Source organism: Pygocentrus nattereri, chromosome 2, assembly GCF_015220715.1.
Source record: "Pygocentrus nattereri isolate fPygNat1 chromosome 2, fPygNat1.pri, whole genome shotgun sequence".
Lineage (NCBI taxonomy): Eukaryota > Metazoa > Chordata > Actinopteri > Characiformes > Serrasalmidae > Pygocentrus > Pygocentrus nattereri.
Genome location: NC_051212.1, coordinates 31563449 through 31582802, shown reverse-complemented (window position 1 = coordinate 31582802; position 19354 = coordinate 31563449). Strand labels below are relative to the sequence as shown.

Sequence of the window (19354 nt, the reverse complement as noted above, 5' to 3'; positions counted from 1 at the left end):
TTTTAATACACATTTAAATGGGCTGAAATGAAGTGGATGTTACCGCCTCTTTGAGCATTTCTTGTGCAGAGATAGCACACCTGAGTGTAAATTGTTGACGCTGCATAGGTTTTCACTTTGAACAGGGGTTTGGCATTCTCCACCCATTTGATGTCCGGTGATGACTTAAGGCAGAAATAAAGATTATTCATTATCAATGTATGGCAGCATTCAGTAACACTGTGGGTCTCATTCATTTCTCAACATGTGTTTGTTTCTAAACGTAGTGTGCGTGATTTAGCTTGTTTTTGCAACTTGTATGCAGTAGATTAGACTAAGTCATATTCAATTGTTGAATTATTTAGCATTTTAGGACCCATCAATACATTTGTACAGGTTGCATTTCAGAAATGAGGATCAACTAGGTGCAATAGCAATGCTTTTGTCTTTCTACTGAGATGAAATTCAGCATTATGTTTGCTTTTTCCACTAATTATGAACTTCACTTGTCAGCAAGCATGAATAGTGCATTGTGCTCTGTTACATTTATAGGTCAGGTATTCACTGCAGGAGTTTCCACTACATATACAAACTGCCTCCTTTCATAAAAAGTGACTTATATAATTACGCATCACATGAATAGATTAATTAATAATTTAAATCTAGTGAAGCCCAAAAAATATAATACTATGACATCCTTTTGGTTTAATTGCACTGTAGATTTCAAAGCAACAAACTGAAGTGATAAAAACAGAAGCACTCTAAATACTTGATGATGATCCATGGAAAAAAAAAAAAATAGTAACTAGTCCATAAAGTGGGGAATCTCTAATTTTGTACAGAATACTATTGGTCTGTGTAGCATTTTAAAACAAACTTTGTATTAAATATTAACTGAAAAGTGGAAGAACAATAGCAAAACCTACCTTTTTGGAGTCTTGGTTCTTGTCGTAAAGGTAACCAGCAGGTAAATTTGCAGAAACAGGAAGGTGCAGATCTGAAAACTGTATCCTTCCATCCTTCAGCAAAGGAGTCCATGCATATCCCACTGTAAAACACCACAGTCTATTTTAGGGACTAGTTTAACAACAATATATACACAGAGACACATACACATAAGAAATGCATGAAATAGACAAGATATCAGAGATCATATTGCAGTCAGAGGAAGAGCTTGCCTTTTCTGTGTGGCGTTACAAGTTAGAGAAATTAGATAAAATCCGCAGACAAAAACTTTTGCAAGCACAGTGATATTAAGTGGTAAATATGTGACTGAGCTAACATGTAATAATTATTGCTGCTGTGGAAAAATATATTTTTACTCAATGAAATATTTTAGTAGACACAGCTAGCTACGTATTCCAGATTGTATTAACTTTATGTTTTCCTAGCGCAAAAGCTACCAAGATAATTTGCTCCTAGCCAATGTCTGGGCTATCTTACCCTGCAGCACATCTGCTTTCTCACTCTCCTGCAGGGTGCAGGCAGGTAGCGACATTATTAAAATAAAGTCACTGTCCAACCACAAACATGCAACACACAGTGTATAAATTTAGGCTATATTTAAGCTATATTTAGCTATAGTCTGTTTCTCGTTATTAGAAGAACATGACGATGTGTCAGTGGCGTTATTATTGGTGCTTGAAAACAAGCTGCAATGATGTGACCACTGATTCTACACAGAATGGCCAACTGAAGAGCAAGACAAAAGCTACTGCTAACACGAGCAAATTGGAAAAACAATATGTTGCTAAATTACAAATGATATATTATTATACTCTCAAAGCTTGTCTGTATACTTGCTCACTAAAGCTAAGAAATAGACAAGTATTCATCTGGACCTTTAAGTGATTAAGATGCTCACAGAACAAAGTACAAAACAATGCAGTTTTTAGAGGGGTCATTTGTACATCACAGACTTCTGCAATATTGGTCTTGCAAAGATCAATTAAAAAACATTTTGTGGAGCCTCACTGCATGCACACTCTTACCCAGTGTTTCCACTCCCTCTCGCTTCTTGGAACTGGCTTTGTTGCTGAGCTCACAGCTGATGTGGTAGAATGTGAAGAGAATGTGGTGCTTCTCATGAACGTGGACTGGCAACTCTATTTTAATCTGTATAGGGAATTTAAGGGAGACTTAAGGGATTCATGATTTTAGGTCATTATACCACAACATTAATAACCAGTACCCTAATAATCATTTATTTAAATTTGATATATGATTTCTGGCATCTATATTATAACAGCATAAGTGTAATTGAGATTATTCGCTTGTTTTTAATCTTTTTCTAGATGAGAATCTGATTAATTCAATAAAACTCCATTCTTCTTTCTGCCACAAGATGGCATCCAACACAACTTCAAAACGCTTTGGTATGGGGTGAGGACATCTCGCGGTGACATCAGACATAATTCAGCCTATCGCTCTTGTTTGGCATTAGAAAACTAAATTCAATCTCAAACCTCAAACCGCAAAAATGAGAGTGTTCATTGCTCAAGGGTTTTTGAGTGGGGTGGTCTTAGAACTTACAGGGAACCCCGACTTGCATACCTTAATATAGTGTTGCTGGTTCAGTACTATTAAAAATGATCATTAAATATGAATTGGAAGCCAAATAAAAATGTGCAGTGAATAAATAAATAAATCGTGGGAATCTTACACTCTTGCTAAAATTTCAAAGGCTAAATGATATGTTGAGTCAAATTAGACATCCTGCATGTTTTTGCTCAGCGGACAAAAGAAAGAACAACATTTGATGTCACAACAAAAATGGCAATCTACTAGATCTATTTTTACAAATACATATAGTACTTTCCTTGGTTGATAAAGCATATTTTAATAGTATCAGACATGTACACTACATTGAAGATTACTTGCTTTCACAGTCAGTGTTCCTTTTAAACCATAATAGTACTTTCACAGTTTAGTTCAATTTAAAATTCCTGTCATCCCTATGATAAAAGCATGATGGAGATTATTCACCCTTTATCTTTCTTTCTGTGGGAAGCCTACTAACTCAGTAAAAATTCTCCCTCCTACCACAAGATGGCATCAATATAACACACACAGCCTCATGACTTCTAAACAGAAAATGCACTTAAATGAAAGTGATATCTTTACATGCTGACACCATCAGACATGGCTCAGAATATTAATCTAGTTTAGCATTCCAAAACAAAATTCACTCTCAGACGTACAGTTAAAAAAAAGATAAGGGGACTAATCATTGCTCAAGGGCTTTTTTGTGTAAGGGTGGTCTTGTGACTAGTCATATAACCATGACATATAAAATGAACAAAAATGACCTCTGTTTGTGTTTATTCTCTGTCCTGAGAATCTGAAGGCATATGTTTGGATATGAAATGACTCAGTACTTCTCTATTTCCTTAGAATGAGTATTTTAGGCTTACAGTGAGTTCAGGATTGTCCAGTGTTTTGCAATGAGGAACTCAAATAGGTGAAAACTTATTTTAATGAAAAAGGAAGAAAAAAAACAAAGTGATGATCTAACTTTACTTATTCTGCAGACAATCAAACCACCTAGCCCTGCACTATTTAGAAGTGTAATGTTTTTTGAGCAGACAAAGGTATGGTCCAAAAGAGTGATTCTGCATTAATCATGCAATAATGAACCTTACCTCATCATAAAACTCTGGGCTTTGGTTATGATGCAACACAGCAGCAAAAGCACTAGTGGTGAAGAGTGGCCCCCCTGGCTTGCCGTAGATACACTGGAAAAGAGTTGAGGGTGTGGGAGCAAATGAACAGCCTGATAAATGTCGCTCTTGCCAATATATATAGGACAAGCTCACCCAATCCAAATCCTACATAGCTAAGTCCTCAGGGGTTAAATGTAGTCACCATGGTATGCATGTGTGTCCAGCCAGATATAAACTGAAACTGTAGGAGTTAATTCAGTGCTGTAGGGTTTACTTAATATGGTAGGGTAAATTCAATCCTGGTGATTTTGATTTGTATTGTTAAATGAGAGCAAAACTGAGAACTGGGCTATTTATGTTTACCTTCATTGGACTTGCTCCCTCCTCATCTGAATCTCTGAACTGAACGCACACAGCAATGTTCCTTGCCTACAGGAGAGGGACATAAAATAGTCACAAGTCAACTCCAGAGTTTTTGTTCACATTACATAGATCACAATCTTTTCTTTGTTTTCATTTGTTCATTGCATTGGACAGCAATTCCTGGGTTATATTCCATATCTACATGGAATCTAGTCAGTAAAACTGAGTCATTTTAACAATATTTACTGTTATTGTGTTAAATTACATCACATTACATCACAGTATATTTTTCTGAGCATGTAGTCAGCATTAGTACTACTTAAAGAACATTGACACAATGCTTATTTCATTACAAAGACAGCATATATAGTCCTGTTTAACTGAATTAAGTGAAGCATAGTATATGAAACACTGAATAAAAATCACCATATTCATAGTTTTTCAGTGTTTTTTTAAATAGATGAATATTGGGAATGTTTATTTCCAATTTATCAAACCTCAAAAAGCCTAAATATTGTAATACATAATGTGTATCATTAAATACTATATCTTGAAGTATTGTAAGATTTTTGACATGCTGCCCACCCCTACTTTAGTCTACAATTCTTTACACATTACCTTGGCAAAGGTTTTCTGGTTTTCATATTTGAGCTGCTGGGGGTAGATGTAGAGGTGGTTCTTATAGATGGTGAAAGGGTGATTGTACTTGGCCTCCTCTGGTACAAACTCTTCCACTTCCACAGAGACTTTCTCACACTGCTCGTCAAATGGCTTTACTGGGATGTAGGATGAGGTGACTGAATCTAAAACACAAAAGCCATTCCTGCACTGGATGTCTTTTATATGCTGGACAGAGATCATCATATGCATAAAGATCTGATGTGGGATACAAGAGGAAAGATAGAAAGCTTTATTTTACCCATACTTTCTCATTTACAAGGGGTGCCTTACTAAAGGGAATGTTCAAAAATGAAGCTATGCAGCTGGTATGAAGAACACAGGTTTGGTTCCATATTTTTTCTGGATTCCCCCAACACATGAATTTGTTATATTCCATTTCAAGCACACTTAATTTTATAATAACCTAATAAAGGACTAATGAAGCCAAACTAGATAACTGATGCTGCTACAAATAATAATGGATGCTAACTACAAATAATTCTAATTTGAGAAGAGGTTTAGAAATGGTTAACTCCTTAAAAGGCCAGGGCCCTCCAGCATTACACATTATTACACATTTCTATAACCAAAGAATAGCTTGGTTAGTTTGCACTGAAGTCCCAGTAATTACTGAATAATAAGTATTAAAACATGCATTAAGCCTGGGATGTTAAAGGGTTAAATAAACACAATAACATCATTACCTATTGTATTAATGTTATAAATATTGTTATTAATATCAGTAGATATTCTAATATCATTGTTTTTTCTGAGCAGTTTTAAATAGATTTTTAATTATATAAATTGTTTAATAATATATATTTTTAATTATACATACAATTACCTGCATTACTCATTTTTTTTATAATCTTGTAAGCCTAATGAACAGCCTAATGAAATTCTGACTTGATTCGTGTCAGTCAAGACATGCAATAATATGACATTTCAAAGGAATGTCAGAGCTGATTTATTCATACTACAATGCTGAAATATTTTACAGCACCGTGAGAGTAAAAAAATTAATACAGATATAAGCAGAATCAAGTTCTAAACAGTATTTTCTGACACTGAATAGGATTTCTGAACATACTGGTTTTCCAGTATTCAGAGCAAAAAGCGCTAACTCGCATGATGCGCATCATGCAGTACGCTGCTAACTACATGTTTTCCAGAGAACACGACCTAATTCACTGCAAGAGATTAATGTGTAATCTAGTGGGAAACTGCACTGATGGATCAGGGAGACTTACTTGAGAAGTCCGGAGGCACACACTCGACAGTGATGTTCAGTTGCCCTGGAATCATCTGCAACTTGCTTTTTTCTGGTCTGTGAAACACAAGCACATGGATGCAAAACTCCAATTGCCCAGAGAAGCTGGTGCTCTACCAGCTAACCTAGATAGTGACTTTCAATTGATTAACTAAGGCCACATCTATGTATCCTTATTGAATCCTTATTGAATTAAAATTATATACAAGTGCTCAGAATGTTCACACTTCATATACATAAATGACATAACCTTGGTCTGAATGCTTAGATCAGATTTTCAGACAAGTGTTTGTTGTAATTTTTCAATTTTTGTAAATTGTGAAACAGCTTTTATTTCACAATTTACAAAAATATTTATTTATGTCAGACCACACTCAGCAGTAAATCCGGTACTAGGTACTATGTCCACAAATGTAATAACTATAGCAACTGTTGCAGAGTTGCCTGAAAATGAAAATAATGATCACAAGGTTCCGATCAAATTACCACCAAAACACTCACCTCAAAATATGGTTCACTCAAACACACACTAACACCTCACATACACCATGTACATACTCACTTCCTGATGTCAATCAGTAGCTTGATGAGGTCTTCCGTAGAGATCTTATTACTGTCCTGCCGATACAGAGGGGAGAACTTTCCATCCATGTCTAAACTGCCCTGGGCATCTTTAAATACCTGCCTGAAAGAGATCAATTTTGCTGTGAATATATATAATTGAACTGCAGATGTTTTAAAGTTTCGAAAAGGCCTCAAGCATTCTAGGACATTAAATGAGCCTTCTTACTCATTTACAACCTTGTGACCAGTCAGGAATCTATGTAATATGAACTAAAACACTATAAATGAATCTCTTATGATCTACAGTTCTTGTCAAAACATATACTTTCTAGCTTTTAAGTTTCTTAAGAGAAAGATTGGCTTTTTCTATTTTTTAGCCTTTGAAACTCCTTCATCCACAGTATACAGCTTTTTGAGAGGATTTGCTTACTTCGCAGCCCAGGCAAAAGGCATCCTGTATTGGCCAAGCCGTTGACATGTCTGCTTGGCTGTCTTCAGTACTTTCTGAACTGTCTGTGGGTCACACACACACACAGAAAATACTACATTAGGGAACTTTACATAAAAGGTACCACTTAAATCTGAAACCGGCCCCTTAAAAACAAAAGCAATGCCTCAGCAACAAGAAGCAATATTATGATAATTGGTGACAGAAAATAAAGGGAAAATATATGACATAATTTAAAACATCTTCAGTCACATAACAAAATAACACATTGCATGATTCACAACACATTACTGGAACCCTATTTCCTAACTCCATTAACTTATCGATGCAAATGACATAGAATGTGATGAGTTTTCATGACACATTTTGTTCAGCAATATCAGTTTACCATTACCATTACAGGTAATTGTCATGCCGGACAGTATAATTTCTTATGTCATGATAGCACTAAATAATGTATTTATAATGCAATACTTTGTTAGCTACTAGCTAACGAAAAAAGGCAACAAGAAATAGTTAAGATGGGTCATTTGGAGACAAATGGTGCCCTGAAATGTTCAGTCTGCAGCGAGAAACTGTCAAATACTAAAAGTAGCGAAGCTAAAGTCAGCTTCCCATTCAAACTTTCCTGTTCCAGATTAAATTGTGCAGCAGTTACAATCTGGCGCCTCAGGCACCCTTTGAGGTGGAACAGGAAATTCGAACAAGAAGCTGGAGAATGAGACGATGACTTCAGTTCAAACGTTGAGATATAATCTACTTTTGAGGAAAGGTTTCCTGATGAAGATGCGAGAAAAGTGGCTATAGTTGAACTAAAGCTTAAAGCAGAGCAAAGTAAGTCTGTTTTCATTTATATTAGCTATATTTTTAGCCTATAACAGGATATTAGCACATACTGAGACATCCACACCCAATATGGTAAAACGTATATAAAATAAAAGTAAAAAATAAGGTGGATCTAAAATGTTGCGCTCCCAAGGCAGATTGACTTTTGTTGAAAGGAGAAAACATCTCTTCTTAATATTTGGGTTTCCAACCCCTGACCTAGAGTGATGTCATAATTTCAAATTATACTACTTAGGTATAATTCCCATGTAATGTAACCAGCAGAGGCGTATTTAAGAGGCCTACTAAAGAGCATAGTTTGAGTTCTAAAAGAAAGGGTATATTATACCTAAAGGTAGGTGACAGTTTCCATATATATTTTTCCATGTATGTGAATAGAATCCAAATAACTTGCTTTTAAATGTACTAAAGCATGAAAAGTACTGTATGTTATTATATACATAATATTTTGATAAACAACTGATGAATATTGAATTTATAAAGCAATATAAAGTGTTTTTAAGAAAAGCTTTTGGCATTAATCACAAGATGACATAAGATGTATTATTAAGTATTGCTTTATATTGTATTATTTTAAGTGGCCTTAAACCAAAGTGACATTTGTTTCATTTATAACAACACTGAAAATTAAATGGTAGATCCGAGATGTGTAACACGATAGAGAAGCAGCATGGCCACGTGGAAGGTTTGATACGCTCAGTAAAAAGTGAACAGACTAACTGCTGAAAAGAAATTAAACAACTATATGCAGTCAAGAGGACAGACCTAACCTGAGACTGGTAAATTTAGCAGAAGTTGCAGAGGGCTTGGATCAGGTAAGGTTTATTCAAGAGAAGCTTCCTGAAAATTGAGCTCCAAAGGGCACATAGTGTACTCGAACCATCCTCCTGACAGTGTGTGGGAAACATACGTTCTCTTCCTAGCAGATTCTTAACATCTTCAGTTGTTTTAAGCTTCTTAATTCTTGCTCTGATTGCTTTTCAGAAGAGGGAAGAACACAGCGTGACATACAAGAGTGGAGGGAGGTGCACACAGGTGGATTATATCCTTAGCAGGAGATGCCACCTAAAGGAGATTGGAGATTGTAAAGTGGTACCAGGGGAAAGTGTAGCAAGGCAGCATAGGGTGGTTGTCTGTAGAATGAGACTAGAAACAAAGAAGAGGAAGAGAGTGAAGACAGAGCCAAAGATTAGAGGGTGGAAGCTGAAGGAGGAGGATGGTTGCAGGCAGTTCAGGGAAAAATTGCAACAGGCCCTTGGGGGCAGTGAGGAGCTACCTGAGGACTGGGAAACTACAGCTAAGGTGGTGAGAGAAACTGGCAAGAATGTGTTGGGTGTTTCGTCTGGTCAGAGGAAAGAAGACAAGGAAAGTTGGTGGTGGAATGAGGAAGTCCAGGAGAGTATTCAGAAGAAGAAGGCAGCTAAGAAAAAGTGGGATAACCAGAGAGATGAAGGAAGTAGGCAGGAGTACTGTGAAGCTAGTCGCATAGCAAAAAGAATGGTGGCAAAGGCAAAGGCTCAGGCCTATGATGAGCTGTATGAGAGGCTGGACAGTAAAGAAGGAGTAAAGGACTTGTATCATTTGGCTAAACAGAGAGATAGAGCTGGAAAGGATGTACAGCAGGTTAGGCTGATAAAAGATAGAGAGGGAAATGTACTAGTGAGTGAACAGAGTGTTGAGTAGATGGAAGGAGTACTTTGAAGAACTAATGAATGAGGAAAACGAGAGAGAGAGGAGGACAACGGGGGGAGAGATAGTGGATCAGGAAGTGCAGAGAATTAGTAAGGTGGAAGTGAGGGCAGCTTTAAAAAGGATGAAGAATGGAAAGGCAGTTGGTCCAGATGACATGCCTGTGGAGGTATGGAGATGTTTAGTAGAGAAGCCAGTGGACTTTTTAACCAGGTTGTTTAACAAAATCCTGGAGAGTGAGAGGATGCCTGATGAGTGGAGAAGCAGTGTACTGGTCCCCATTTTTAAGAACAAGGGTGATGTGCAGAGCTGCAGTAACTACAGAGGTATAAAGTTGACGAGCCACACCATGAAGGTATGAGAAAGAGTTGTTGAAGCAAGGCCAAGGCAAGAGGTTCAGATCAGTGAGAAGCAGTTTGGTTTCATGCCCAGAAAGAGTACCACAGATGCAATTTTTGTGTTTTGAGTGTTGGTAGAGAAGTACAGAGAAGGTCAGAAGGAGCTACATTGTGTCTTTGTGGATCTAGAGAAGGCATATGATAGGGTGCCAAGACAGGAACTGTGATACTGTATGAGGAAGTCAGGTGTAGCTGAAAAGTATGTCAGGGTGGTGCAGGACATGTATGAGGAGGAGGCAGGAGGCTCCATGGACCATGATGTTTGCAGATGACATTGTAATCTGTGGTGAGGGTAGAGAGCAGGTGGAAGAGAATCTGGAGAGATGGAGGTTTACACTGGAGAGGAGAGGAATGAAGGTCAGTAGAGACAAGACGGAATACATGTGTGTGAATGAGAGGGAGGCAGGTGGAAAGGTGAAGATGCAAGAAGGAGAGGTCGTAAAGGTGGATGACTTCAAATATCTTGTGTCAACCATCCAGAGCAATGGACAGTGTAGAAAAGAGGTGAAGAAGAGGGTGCAGGCTGGATGGAGTGGGTGGAGACGGATGTCAGGGCTGATGTGTGACAGAAGGATAGCAGCAAGAGTGAAAGGGAAGGTTTACAAGACAGTAGTGTGTCCTGCTATGATGTATGGTTTGGAGACTGTGGCTCTGTCTAAAAGACAGGAGGCTGAGCTGGAGGTGGCGGGGATGAAGATGCTGAGATTTTCGTTGGGAGTGACAAGGATGGACAAGATTAGAAATGAGCAGATCAGACGGACAGTGAAGGTGGAGCAGTTTGGAGATAAAGCCAGAGAGGGCAGGTTGGGATGGTTTGGACATGTGTTGAGGAGGAATATTGGATATATTGGTCAAAGAATGTTGGAGATGGAGCTGCCGGGTAGAAGGAGAAGAGGTAGACCTCAGAGAAGGTTTATGGATGTACTGACGGTGGACATGGAGATGGTTGGTGTAAAAGTAGAGGAGGCAGTGGATAGGGCAAGATGGAGTCAGATGATCCGCTGTGGCGACCCCTAAAGGGAGCAGCCGAAAGAAGAAGAAGAATTCTTGCTTTAGCTATTTTCCTGTAACTATATCCTGATTTGTGCAGCTCAACCACCTTTGGTCATATATCACTGCTGTATTCTCTGGTGATAGATGATGGATGACTGAGGGCATTTGGCCTGTGTTTCATCTCATATCTATTCCCCAGTGAAACACACAGTCATTGTTGATGACTTACGTGTTCATATTTGCTTAGGTCTGCTTAAAAACATAAAATACAAATTAAAGTATACTTTGGGTAGATTTCACTCTTAAAAATTTCCAGGGTGCCACTAATTGTGACATGGATTTAAAAAAATACTTTTTCATGAGGAGATTGTTTTTTTTTGTTTTTTATTTCAATCATTTTACTCATGATTACCAGAGGGGCAATATTTGTGGAGATATCATTAATTTCAACAATTACAGTTATTTGCAAAAGTACATGTGAACAGAGTAGAAACACTTATCTGTAAGAACCTTTTCAGAGCCTTTTCTACTTAAGGACTGCATCAAGTATGTCCTTTTTCATCAATTCTGTTTGTATTATCCTTAGACCCTCTTTCACAGAAGATCAGGCAGACAGTATCCTTTAATCTCCCCAATAACATAACACACATAAAACATCACCGTATGCAGGCATTACTCCCTGAATATTAATAGAAGAGTTGTTAGTTATTCCTCACAGATTACAAGACATATTTTTTCAGGGATTAAATTAAAACAAAGTTCCTAAAAAATTTGTCCTCAATCTGCCCTATAATCGCAAATTCATTGCATGCCTGGTAACTTTCAGAAATACACATAAATTATCACTCAAACAATCTCCTATTTGGAGTACTAATATCTGTTGAAAGGTATGAAGGTAGGTATGATACATTGGAACACACTGATTAGGGGCTTAGGACATTCCAAGATCTTAAATTCTTCTGTGCTCTCCCTGGATTCTCATGGTTATTGTATTTACAGCTTTGATCCTAACTGAAAGCTTATGGGGCCCCTTGAAGTGAGACACTCACATCTCACCCCTAGTGAGATTGGATTGACCCACAGAAAAAAATGTTGGCCAGATTTCCGTAATTTATCTTTGAATTATTTTCATCTGTACTAGAGTTACACAGGGACAATACATGACGAAGGTTCAAGAAAAGTCTTACTGAACACTTCAAAAGGCTTCAAAATAACTCTTACAGAAGGACTCAGAGTGTCTAAGGGCTACAAACATTATAGAGGACTGACATAATGCCTCTAATGGTATAATATTACAATACTTTGTCCAGCTATTGCATTAGCCCTCCACTTTGTGGGTGTGTGTCCTCTAAATGGTTATTCTTTTATTACCAGTTTAGCATACACACCTTGCTCATGTCTGATGTCTTAATGTAGGGTTCAGCGCAGTGAGTGATGCCATTCTGTAGGACCTTCTCCACTTGTGCCACAAGAAAGATGTCTGTATTTGGAACAGTCACAGAGAAGATGCCCTGGAGAAAACAAAGATGTACATGATTCCATATTTGATATGTGAAAGGATTTTTTATGCATGAAATTTGTGCATTTCACCTTGAGACACAGTCATTCTTTTGAAAGAATTTCTTATACACTGATAATGGAACTTTATTTTACTTTATTTAAATTTTTATTCTGCTGTAGAGATGCAAAAGGGCAGTAAAAGAGGCGTATGCAGGTTGCTGACCCCTGTTCTAGTTAAACAAGTAAAGAAGCAAACCTATTAGAGCTGTCTAACATAATAACTTACAATAACCAAGAGGATACTCATTACCACAGAATTACTCAAAAATAAGGAAAAATAGAATCTGTTATGAATCTGTCATCTAATGAACTGACAATAATTTCTTTTTTTTTCTTTAAAGTAATTGAGATGTTGTAATGTAGTTAGAAAAACACAGATTTGCTTCCAGATCTCTCCTCAATACCCCCAAACCAGGTGTCAGCAACATGCACCTCCTTTAATACCCTGTTTCTGCCCCACATAAGAATGAGATTTTTAGGTAAAAATAAAACAGCCCTCCTCTGCAGTAAAATAAAGCTTTGCTGATTGTTCTAACACAGTATTAACAATAAATGGTCTGAAACACTGGAGTTAATGTATAACTGCTAATTTGCCAACCTTTAACCCTGAAGGTTGGCGCGCAGACTGCTGGTCACTATAACAACAACAATGATCTCGCCTAGAAAGTAGCTAATGAAAGTGCACAGAGAAAGATTTAAGACAAACATCGATAATTTGGAGACAAATGGAATTATTTGCGTTTATAACTACCCCAACTGGTTTCCTGATATGTTTACTGCAAAATGAAACTGTCAAACACTAAAAAAAAATCATGAAGCTGAAGTCAGCTTCTCATTTACCAGCTTGTCATTCAAATTTTCCTGTTCCACCTTAAAAGGTGCAGCGATTACATTTATAAATTTAAGGTGGAATGGGAAAAGTAAGCACAAATAATACCAGGCTACCAAAGTTTTTAAATATGGTTCAGTGAACACTGTGGTATACATAAAATGGCTACTTATTATATATTGTATTTTTCTAATATTCCTGCTTTTCTAAATAAACATTTACTGCCAAATAAAATTTTCTCTGATGCCTAGAACAACACTGTACATACAACATTTATTATGCAATGCTCCTAAGTTTTACTAAATCCTTGCTTAAACGTACGTGCAGAACATGTTTGATTTGCAAATGAAACTGCCTCAACATGTTTAGACCCATATCAGACCCACAGAGTAGAACAGCAGTGGCACTCAGTACTTTGCATTATGTGTCACATGCAGACTCATCAAATCCACACCATGACAATGCGTCATATGTGGACATCAACAATGTGGCACTTCCATCTTGGAAGCTTTGCGGTATAACACCTTCCAGCTTCATGATTCCTTCAACACTCTTTAGCTTTGAGCATTCAGGCCAGTGGGTATACGGTACACAGCATTTTCCTCCACCAACAAAAGAACAATTTATTGTAAATCAATAAAATATGTCTCACATCAAATTATAACATCAGGACATTGCCATAAAAAATAAAAAATGACAAATTCTATGTTGTCATTTTATTTAGTCAATTCTATGTTGTCATTTTCAAGGCAGACCTATAGCGCAGAATGTCATATATTCATGCAGATTTGCCAGGTGCATCAAAGTGGACCTCAACGGCATTCCATAGCCAGCTTGTGAGCTCTACCACACAGAAAGCATTCCACCACCCAGCACCACAACAAATATGTCTCTTACATTAATGGTTCACCAGACTTGTGATAACTGAGTATTCAGGTTGGAGAGCACAGCACTTTTTTCTTCCAACTGAAGAGTAATTCTGTGACAAGAAAAAACAACAAATTGTATGTGTGACTATTTTCTAGGTGGGGACCATGATGCAGATCTGCTTTTCTGTCCTTACTTATGTGACAAATACATACCCATCTACAGGTAAGAATTTACTTCTATCATCACTAGACCTGCCCCAGTATTTACACAATCAGTTAACAGCAACTGAGACAATTGTAATTATTTAAGAATTTGGGTGTGTTTAGTTGAGGTGAATTTAATAAAAGAAAGCAGTAAACACATTCTTATTCACAGAGTGGCTCTCAAACATTGAGGAAACTTTTGCTGATCTGCTAGGCATCCCCAAAAAGCAGCGTTTAAATACTGACACAACATCACTTGACAACCAGCCATACAAAATATAATACAATAACAGAGGAACTATCACTATCTCACATGGGGTGTGAAGACCAGACAGAGAATGCAGTAAATCTTAAGGAATCACCAGCACCACACAGAAAAGAGCAGGGATGAGGAGTTTCCTGGCAAGCACTGCAACAGCTGAATCAGGCAACATCATCTACACTTCAGATGGACACATTGTTAATCTAGAAAAAACTCTAAATACTTAAATAAAGAAGCTCCTGACATTTTGTTTTTACTTCATTGGCATTTTTCCTTGCTATTAAATATATATGTTCTCTTAATTTAATGTTCTTTTTTGACATACACTGCTTTATTTACATTATTTAACTGTTCAGTTGTAGATAGTCTAAAGCACTGAATATGTATTTTTGTAATTATTGTTATTACTCGGTTGCTTTTCAGTAAAACAGAATCATGCGCTAAGCAATATAGAACCTAAAAGAAGCAATTCTGATTAACACATGTATCTGCAGATCTATTCATGCATCAGCTGAAGAGAAGATGAAACAGGAAGAGGGACATCACCTCCGTTAAAGGGGCCATCCAGCCACCACTTTCCAGGCCTCAAACTGACTACACTAAAGAGACTGTTAAATATGATACCATAGTTTATCTGAAGGGGATCTTTCTTTACTCTAAAAACATTTTGAACTTGCTGTAGACAATTCCTGATATCTGGCAAATGTAAGGGATATTTTTTTTTGTCTTAGAAGACCTCGAATATTACTCTGTTTAGAAAAAAATTCTAATAGCTGGTGCCTCAATAAACATAATTACATTTCCATCAAGGCATGTTTGTTATTTATGCTGTGTTTGTGTGCTCATCTGCAGTTCATGCTACATTCAGGCAGGTAGAGTTCTGTTTCATCTGCCAAACCCAGATATATCTATTACACTGGCTGGTAACGACACATAATTCATCATTCCTGAGAATATGTTTCCACTGCTTTGAAGTTCAATACTAGTGTTCTTTAGACTACTCCAGCCAATGTTCGGCACTATGTATAACGGCCTCATGTTTAACTGTGGCTGCTCAACTTGTGTGGTCACTGTGGAAACCTAATCCATGAAGCCCTTGACAAACAGTAGTAATGATGTTTCCAGAGGTCTGAATTGGTAATAAGCGCTGAAACTGAGGACAGACCATTTTCATGCGCTTCAGTAGTCCCAATCTGTGAGCAGAGGCACACCATTTCATAGCTGAACTGTTGCTCCTCCTTGATGTTTCACCATAGCAGCACAACAACATTCAACCAAAGCAGCCCTGTCTTTTGGTCATGTAGTGTGTGCGATCTACTAGTTTGCATAAGTGAGAGGCAATTTATAATGCATAGGCAAATTATGACCAGAGAGCACCATTGGTGCAGAAAGCCCTTCAGGCCGAGTTGGCCTATTAGGCAATTATCCATTTTATTCATTTTTAAAGATTCACTGAAGGTAAAATATATATTTTTCAAGGTCATTTATTTAACAGACTGCATTGCCGCTAATTAATATGTTAAAAGAGGAGTTTTATAGAATCAACCATTTCCATCTTTTGATATTTAATTCTTACCACTCCTCCTTTTCCACTCCTCTTTCTCTCTCTCTGTCAATAACCAGAGAAAAGCAGAGTCTCCCTGTCTCAGATGGGAGAGTTGCTCTTGTGTTGTGCTGTATTAAGCTCTAGGTTACATCAGTTCCAATAAGCCACGTCATAGCTTCAAGCCTGGCAGTGAAAGCAGAAGGCTCTCAGGCCACTGTTTATGATCTGCTGTGCAGTAATGATGCAGCTGAATAATGCCTATAATTGATCAAGCTGCTTCTGACTCCGTCTCAAATATGACATTGGCCATTAAATGTGACTGGCCTACTTACTGCACACACATGTATGAACCAGGAGGGTCTTGAACTAATAAGACCATAAAACCTCTCTGCACTGAGTGCCAGCAAAATTCAGTTGACAGACAACTGCTTAAGTATACATAAACCCACAAACCGCAGTTCTTCACTCCCATAACTAAATAACTTACATTACAGTTTCAGCAGTAATTACGAAATAATTTACAGGTATTATGATAACTGAATAAGCTTACAGTTCTATCAAAATTATTGTTTCACTAGCAATGCATTCAGGGACTTTAGCAAAGGCCTTTAACCTGTAAATCTGCCTCAAAAGCTGTAGCAACCCTTTCATGTTCATGTTGGAAAAGAATCAACATGTGTTTCCTATTACTTTATTGAAGTAGCACAATGCTGTTTTTATTGTTGGATGTACAGTTAATGTTTTTGAGCAATTGCATAAGCACATTCAGAACAGATTTCAAATGCAAGTAAAGAGGTTAACTCTCTAGAAGAAACTCTAGAATATTTTGGGTAATATAAAATGAAATCACCTACTTGGTTTGGAAAGCGCAGAAGAGATTCGGAGACCCTCTGGATAATAGGTAAGCCATTGACTTTGCCTGCGTCCCCCACCTCTCCTCCGTCAGTCTCTGTGGGTGTCTGAGGGGGTCCCTCTGTCAGCATCTCTCTTACACACGCTGGGTTTAGGTCCACATGGAAGTCTCCTGAGATCTTGCAACCTTTGGCCACATCAAATAAAGCCAGAGTGATGAAGAAGGGCTCCACCTGGGGGTCAGGATGAAAGTGATTTAGTAAACAAGAAGTATACGGTGACATTAGCAAACAAACTAAAACATAGTATAACAAAACTGTACAGCTTTGCTTGTTTTAACACAAAAAAGCCATTTATATTAGCAGCGGGACTGAATATCACATGTCCACATATTCCATACTAGCCAAATTTCCATTTATGGATGTACAGACTAGGGAGTAAACAGTAAATTTAAATTTTTTTTATTGTTTACATTTAGTGTTAAAATTAGGAATATTAATTATTTTTTCAAGACATGGTCACTTTAAAGTCAAGTAGTTTCAAAGGAAAATACTAGATTGATATTGGTGGATACTCACGCTTATAAAATAACAAAATTTGTCTTGAGTGTTAATGCTATGAAGATGTTATGAAATATGTCATGTCTAATGCAACGTGAGTAACCCAAGAAAAAAACAATCACAATTTGGTGCACAAAAACCCAAACATCCAGTTTGACTTACAAACATTTACTGTATGATTTCTAAGCACTGCTAAAAGTCTTATGCGTATTCACAGGAGCAGCATGAGTTTTTCCAACCACACTACTGTGTGTCAGCATTCTTCAATAAGCCTTTTAGAGTCCACCACTGAGCAGCCGTGTGTTCGTTACTGTGGTTTACAGCCTTCTCTCTGTTCAGTTGTGCCTCAGCCAAGACATACTAACTTATGTCAATTCAGAATGATTTGTCTGGTGCCCTTTATTATTGATCACTGGATCTGGTTAGTTAATGTCCATCAAGAAAAGTCTGTCGATAGATTAAACCCATTCAAATTTGTACATTCTGGCAGCTGTTTTTATGGGAAAATATTAACGTCTGACTTCACATCCTCTCAGGCTATGGTTTAGATGATTAAAATAATAGATTCACTTCAAAACAATGAATAAAAATTAAAAGAAAAAAGTTTTAAGTAAAAACAGTGTTAATTACCAGGCTGCCTTAACATTTCGAGTTTATTGAACTTACATTAGTAAGTCAGCACAACATAACAGATTGCTCTGTAAACCTACTATTAGAAGTTCACAAGAAGAAGAAGAAGAAGACCTCATAATTTTAATGCAGTCAGTTAACCAACTTTTTAAAGCTAAAACCACATTTATTTACAGTATAACATTCAAGCAACTAATCAGAATCACAATAAACTGTAAGCCTAAGAATTTCATATAGATCTGCTACAATTACCAAAATTACAAATCAGTGATCAGGCTTAAAAGTTACCTACATTGGTCAGAACTCCATCATTTTTCTCACTGACACAACCCTGCAGGCTGAAGGTCAGGTCATGGCAGCTAACCATGAAACGCCGTCCAAAGCGTTCCTCAAACATCTTCACATCTGGCTCAATTCCTGAGAAATCCAACCTCTGAGGAGAGAATAACATTACATTGACTAGACTTGGCCATTAGGCTACAGACACAGGAAAAACAGATCATAATGGCTAACAACCTGAGTCTCAGGATCCAGAGAAAGGATCTTCTGCCGACATTCATTCCTGTTGATTTTATTGAGTTGGTCTGTTTCTCTGGCATACTGGAGAAGGATGGAAAGAGAGAAAGAGGGAAAAAAATCTTCAAAAAGCTCTCCAACAAATGTGTAGCTGTACTTGTGCTGAGCAAAGTTTGTTAGTTAATTAAGAAAGAAAAAACATTCATTACATGCTAATTGATTGTGTTTTTATACTTTAATGTACCTTCATAAGCTCTGGATGGAGACTCCGTCCAAAATTCTCTACAGTGCTCTCTGGTTTCCCCTGGCTACCAGTGTCTTCATCTAAGTAAAGGAAACATGAACAGGCTTTGAGCATGCCAATGATCAAAAATTTAAATTAAAACATATACATAAACACCACCAGCGCTAGACATAATAGTAAATCCATTAGCTTTTAATTTGTCCACTCTTCACTTTTGTGTATCCTACTGACACTTTAACTTTTAACATCCTTCCAAACTTAAAACTGAACATGTCTAGCTGTCAGGAAGCCATTACTGAGGAAAGGAGATGAAGACAAAAGAAGAGAATTTGCACTAGAACAGAATACTGAGCCAAGAATAAGCCCTTATAAAACCCCCAATATGTGTTCCTTAAAGTGTTATTGTGTCA

At 37.3% G+C, this 19354-nt stretch overlaps 1 protein-coding gene across 3 annotated transcripts in view; it reads right to left on the bottom strand.

Annotated features, from left to right (window-relative positions):
* The window catches only part of dock11 (dedicator of cytokinesis 11), an 87290-nt gene that overhangs the window by 54639 nt on the left and 13297 nt on the right, over positions 1–19354 (bottom strand). For all 3 annotated transcript variants that reach the window (XM_037547248.1, XM_017718836.2, XM_017718837.2), the window contains exons 9-22: positions 18945–19024; positions 18701–18784; positions 18477–18617; positions 16997–17227; positions 12261–12383; positions 6929–7011; positions 6497–6619; positions 5915–5991; positions 4623–4807; positions 4005–4070; positions 3621–3713; positions 1971–2094; positions 906–1027; positions 81–164 (exon numbers count right to left, since the gene is read on the bottom strand). In XM_037547248.1, the coding sequence (XP_037403145.1) occupies positions 81–164; positions 906–1027; positions 1971–2094; positions 3621–3713; positions 4005–4070; positions 4623–4807; positions 5915–5991; positions 6497–6619; positions 6929–7011; positions 12261–12383; positions 16997–17227; positions 18477–18617; positions 18701–18784; positions 18945–19024 (1616 nt within the window). The remainder of the gene's footprint in view (positions 1–80; positions 165–905; positions 1028–1970; positions 2095–3620; positions 3714–4004; positions 4071–4622; positions 4808–5914; positions 5992–6496; positions 6620–6928; positions 7012–12260; positions 12384–16996; positions 17228–18476; positions 18618–18700; positions 18785–18944; positions 19025–19354) is intronic.